This window comes from Bison bison, unplaced genomic scaffold (assembly GCF_000754665.1).
Source record: "Bison bison bison isolate TAMUID 2011002044 unplaced genomic scaffold, Bison_UMD1.0 scf7180017864193, whole genome shotgun sequence".
NCBI lineage: Eukaryota > Metazoa > Chordata > Mammalia > Artiodactyla > Bovidae > Bison > Bison bison.
In genome coordinates, this window is record NW_011494765.1 from 362137 (window position 1) to 368067 (window position 5931).

Sequence of the window (5931 nt, forward strand, 5' to 3'; positions counted from 1 at the left end):
CCAGAAACATTTCTCCAATTTGCCATTCACCCTCGACAGATCCCCACGCTGATGGAACCGGGTGTCCATCACCAGAATCATCTGGCCAGGAGGCAGCTGAGGATTAGCATACTGATTAATAACTGAGGCCAGACACAGCAAAACGATATCTTAGATACAGCTTGGGAAATCAAGCAAACGGATCCTTTCTGAACACTTTTTTTAGACCTTTACCATTTAACCAAAGGAGATGGATATTACAAGTTTCATCTTTTGGACAAGGAGCAGGAATTGAAGCATCCTGTTCAAGACAAGTCAGACACAAAGTTGGAATTGAAATCAAGGTGTGTCAAGACCAACCATATGAAGTTATATCATAGACTATATGGTGGTCTACATGAATGACTCCCTTCATGGGATGCACAAGCTGGAATAAATTATGCAATATCTCCTCTAGCAGACTGAAGACCCCAAGCCACACAACACACACCTAATAGTCCTTTATATTTTTTATTTGCAGGAGATCAATGATGAGGGGAAACCAGAGCCACATCACTGAATTCCTCCTTCTGGGACTGACCAGTGACCCCAAACAGCAGGTGTGGCTCTTTGCCAGCTTCCTGGCCATGTACCTGGTCAATGTGGGAGGCAACTCGGTCATCATTGCAGCCGTCCGGGGGGATGCCCACCTCCACACCGCCATGTACTTCTTCCTCTCCAACTTGTCCCTGGTAGACATCTGCTTTACAACTGTCATCGTGCCACAAATGTTACTGAACGTGCTGACTCAGAGAAAGGCCATCCTCTTCGCCCAGTGTCTGGCCCAGATGTATTTCTTTGTGGCCTTTGGGACCACTGACAGCTTCCTCCTGGGTGCCATGGCCATGGACCGCTATGTGGCCATCTGCCACCCACTACGTTACACCACCACCATGAACCCCAGACATTGCCTTCAGCTCGTGACAGCATCCTGGCTGGTATCCCACCTCCACTCCCTCACCCACACCATCCTTATGGCCCGCCTCTCCTTCTGTGGGCCCAATGTCATCCACCACTTCTTCTGTGATGTCCAGCCTCTGCTGATGCTCTCCTGCTCTGACACCTCTCTCAATGAGCTCTTGGCCTTCACAGAGGGCTCCTTTGTGATCATGAGTCCCTTCATCTTCATTACTGTCTCTTATGTTTATATCATCCATGCTGTTCTGAGAGTCCCTTCTGGGAGAGGCAGGTACAAGGTCTTCTCCACCTGTGGGTCCCACCTCACGGTTGTGGCACTATTCTATGGAGCTGTAATATCTGTGTACATCCGCCCCTCATCCACCTACTCAGTGACGAAGGACCGTGTGATCACTGTCATCTATACAGTAGTTATCCCCATGCTGAACCCTTTTATCTATAGCCTTAGGAACAAAGACATGAAACAGGCTATGAAAAAACTGATGAGGAAGACCAACTAGCATAACTTCTAGAGGTACACCTCAGCATTCATTCATTCAATGCAAACTTATGAAACAGGGACTTCCCTGGTGGTCCAGTGGCCAAGACTCTGAACTCCCAAAGCAGGGGACCCAGGTTCGATCCCTGGTCAGAGAACTAGACCCCACATGCCACAACTAAGACCTGGTGCAGCCAAATATAAATAAATAAATCTTTTTAAAAAAGAATTTATGAAACACCTGCTCTGTGCTAGGAATTGTATTCAGTTGCAAAATGGCAAAATATGAAAATATTGCAAGGATAAATCAATGGTAGCTCCTGTATTCAAAATTAATCACAGCTCAGTAAGGGAAAGGAGACACCTGCAATACGAGGTTATTATACTTTTGGTAAAAACAAGTAAGACATGAGTATTGATGACTTACTGCACTGCATACACAGTTTCCTTCTTTTTCTTTCATAGTCTAAGGCTCTTGTGTGACACATAAATGACCAGGACTGCAGTACGTGTCCTGATGGAAAGCAAGGAGAAACTTCCTGAGTCAGGTGTTTTAAATGTTAGTTACACATGTCAACTCACAAATCTTCCCTTATCTCTTTGAAACAGTCCCTCAGAGCTACCTAAGAGGATGCCTCCCAGGCTTAAGTTCTCAGTATCCTAGCTAGTGGTGAAGAATCCACCTGCCAATACAGGAGATGCAAGAGATGCGGGTCAACCCCTAGGTCAGGAAAATCTCCTGGAGAAGGAAATGGCAACCCACTCCAGGATCTTGTCCAGAAAATTCCACAGGCAGAGGAGCCTGGGGGGGTTACAGTCCACAGGGTCGGAAAGAATAGGACACAACTGAGCAACTGAACGCACACATACACATTTCTGCCCAATTAAACATAATTCTCAGCTTTTGGGTTGTGCTTCTTCCTTTTTCCAGTAAACAGCACAAGCCATGCTTATACAGGCTTCTCCTAGCCAATGATTAAGCATGCCGGGGTACCAAGGCAGGCTTATCTCCAGAGAATTACAGGACTCTTCTGCTGGATAATTTTGATTCTGGGACACCTTCCCCACCACTCAACCCTGCACTGGCCTAGTCAAAACTTTCTTGGCGTTTTGCTGCAGTCTGAGACTCTTCCTATCCCATCCTTTTTTCTTTTTTTTTTTTTTAATTTAATTTAATTTTATTTTTAAACTTTACATAATTGTATTAGTTTTGCCAAATATCAAAATGAATCCGCCACAGGTATACATGTGTTCCCCATCCTGAACCCTCCTCCCTCCTCCCTCCCCTACCATCCCTCTGGGTCATCCCAGTGCACTAGCCCCAAGCATCCAGTATCGTGCATCGAACCTGGACTGGCATCTCGTTTCTTACATGATATTTTACATGTTTCAATGTCATTCTCCCAAATCTTCCCACCCTCTCCCTCTCCCACAGAGTCCATAAGACTGTTCTATACATCAGTGTCTCTTTTGCTGTCTCGTACACAGGGTTATTGTTACCATCTTTCTAAATTCCATATATATGCGTTAGTATACTGTATTTATGTTTTTCCTTCTGGCTTACTTCACTCTGTATAATAGGCTCCAGTTTCATCCACCTCATTAGAACTGATTCAAATGTATTCTTTTTAATAGCTGAGTAATACTCCATTGTGTATATGTACCACAGCTTTCTTATCCATTCAACTGCTGATGGACATCTAGGTTGCTTCCATGTCCTGGCTATTATAAACAGTGCTGTGATGAACATTGGGGTACACGTGTCTCTTTCCCTTCTGGTTTCCTCAGTGTGTATGCCCAGCAGTGGGATTGCTGGATCATAAGGCAGTTCTATTTCCAGTTTTTTAAGGAATCTCCACACTGTTCTCCATAGTGGCTGTACTAGTTTGCATTCCCACCAACAGTGTAAGAGGGTTCCCTTTTCTCCACACCCTCTCCAGCATTTATTATTTGTAGACTTTTGGATCGCAGCCATTCTGACTGGTGTGAAATGGTACCTCATAGTGGTTTTGATTTGCATTTCTCTGATAATGAGTGATGTTGAGCATCTTTTCGTGTGTTTGTTAGCCATCTGTATGTCTTCTTTGGAGAAATGTCTATTTAGTTCTTTGGCCCATTTTTTGATTGGGTTGTTTATTTTTCTGGAGTTGAGCTGTAGGAGTTGCTTGTATATTTTTGAGATTAGTTGTTTGTCAGTTGCTTCATTTGCTATTATTTTCTCCCATTCTGAAGGCTGTCTTTTCACCTTGCTAATAGTTTCCTTTGATGTGCAGAAGCTTTTAAGGTTAATTAGGTCCCATTTGTTTATTTTTGATTTTATTTCCAATATTCTGGGAGGTGGGTCATATTTTTTTCTTCTCTCTTTTCTTCCACAGGTCTCAAGGCTTGAAAGCTCTCTCTGATTTCTCCTGCCACCTCCTCAACAAATATCTCGCACACCATATCGTACCTTGGCATCTGCTTCTCAGAAGACCCAGACTAAAGCATTAACCAATACCTTGCAAACAATTCTACTTGTTGGTATGGAAAGTTGAACAGGCACACCAGGAGATTGTACAAGAATTCATGAGTGCAGACATTCCAAATGGAATAAATTGATGTTCTGACCTCATTTATTGTGCTTTTCCTGTCTCACCTATGAAACAATCTAACAACTTAATACAAAAGGAGGAAAATTCCAGTTCTCTAGTCTTTTCTGCTAAAATAATAAAGGTTAGGCTGTCACTAAAATATCAGTAGTAGAACAAAGGAATGATAGATGATTGTTATTGTGGAGTTGTTCTCTTTAGAGGATGGTGGTCTGAAAGTTTCCCTGCAGAAATGTTTTTAAGAAAAAGTGAACAATGGAAAATGTTATTTTTTTTCTCATTTTTTAATGATAAAAAGAGGAGTTCTACTTGAGATGAAGAATCTTTGGGCGGGAAATGCCAAAACCTGTAACAAACTCAAATGTCCATTAAGATTAGAATGGAGGGATTCCCTGGTGTCCACTGGTTAAGACTCCATGCTCCCACTGCAGGAGGCACATGTTTGATCCCTGGTCTGGTAACTAAGATTCCACATGTCTCATGGTGCAGCCAAAAAAAAAAGATCAGAATGGATAATACAGTACAATCACACAATATAATTAGAGTCCACATTCCCTTAGCTGCAGTCCTAAAATTCAACTGAATCACTTTGCTGTACAGCAGAATTTAACACAACATTATAAATCAACTGTACTTCAATTTAAAAAAATATGACCTATAGCTACAAGCACTAATATAAATGAGAAAGTACTAATATAAACAGTTCAGAAAGAAAGTGAAAGAAGCAAAATGATTCCAGTCATGCGAAAGACAAAAATAGGGAAACAATACACAATTCATGCATATGTGCAGAGTTGCAGCTGTGTGTGTGTGTGTTTGTGTGTGTACGCTCAGTACCGTCTGACTCTTTGCCATCCCATGGACTGTAGCCCACCAAGCTCCTCTGTCCCTGGAATTTTCCAGTCAAGGACACTGGACCAGGTTGCCATTTTCTACTGTAGCATAGCAAAACTATAAGAAAACTATTCCTATATAGTTTATAAACTCTTTTTCATATATGATGTATTTCACAATTTAAAAAATATAAAGAAAATCCTGTATACAGAAGTGTCTCTATTATTTAGCAGATTTTTACAAATGAGCTTCATCTCTACCCTTTGAGTCACAGGGAACAACTGTTCTATGTATTGAATGGTAGAAATTTGAAGACTATGATTGTGTGGCCCACACTTCATCAAATCTCTTCAGTTTCATTTGTTATTGTTTATTTTCTGTGACATGATAGGTGTTCTTTATAAGGATTTGGGTTACAGCCTGTGAACTCCACGGTAGGTTAGGGTTCGGGGTGAGGCAGTCCTCTCCCTCCTGTGCCAGGGGAAGGGCATCAGGTAGAGTGCTATCCAGATTCCCAGGCCTGGTCAGTCTGACACTGCCAAGACTCAGGTCTCCAGGGCCCCAAGGGGACAGCTGAGAGGCTGGACTTTTGCCCCATCTTGTCTCTAACTAAGAGATCAGGGAGTGAGTCCCAGGAGATACTCCATATGAAAAGCCCACAGCTCCGCCTAGCCCCTGTGCCTGAGGACAGACTGCTCCAGCCCTGGGTCTTTAGTCTGTGCTGCTGTTACAGGGAAGGAAGAAAACTGAGGTTCTAGCCAGTCCTCTTTAGGAGAAGACAGGTAGGCAAACCAAACGAGTGAGGCAGACCCAACACCTGGTGAAGGTGATGAGATCTGAGGATGGTCAGAATTTCCAGGTAAGACCTGAGTGGTAGAGGTGGGAGACATTGGTCAACACACACACACACACATACATCTCCTCCCCTATTCCTTATTGCCCCTTCCTTGCTGCTGCTGCTGCTGCTGCTGCTGCTAAGTCGCTTCAGTCATGTCCGACTCTGTGCGACCCCATAGACGGCAGCCCACCAGGCTCCCCCATCCCTGGGATTCTCCAGGCAAAAACACTGGAGTGGGTTTCCATTTCCTTCTCCAA

At 43.4% G+C, this 5931-nt stretch overlaps 1 protein-coding gene across 1 annotated transcript; it reads left to right on the forward strand.

Moving 5' to 3' along the window:
* The first annotated feature begins 494 nt into the window (after positions 1–494).
* Positions 495–1436, forward strand: LOC104991571 (olfactory receptor 1L6-like). Its single transcript, XM_010844111.1, has one exon. It carries the CDS (start codon positions 507–509, stop codon positions 1434–1436), a length of 930 nt encoding a protein of 309 aa, XP_010842413.1. The 5' UTR covers positions 495–506.
* Positions 1437–5931: the final 4495 nt, after the last annotated feature.

Bases quoted from the DNA above. Each gene is read 5' to 3' on its own strand.
- LOC104991571 (XM_010844111.1), top strand. From the start codon at position 507: ATGATGAGGGGAAACCAGAGCCACATCACTGAATTCCTCCTTCTGGGA.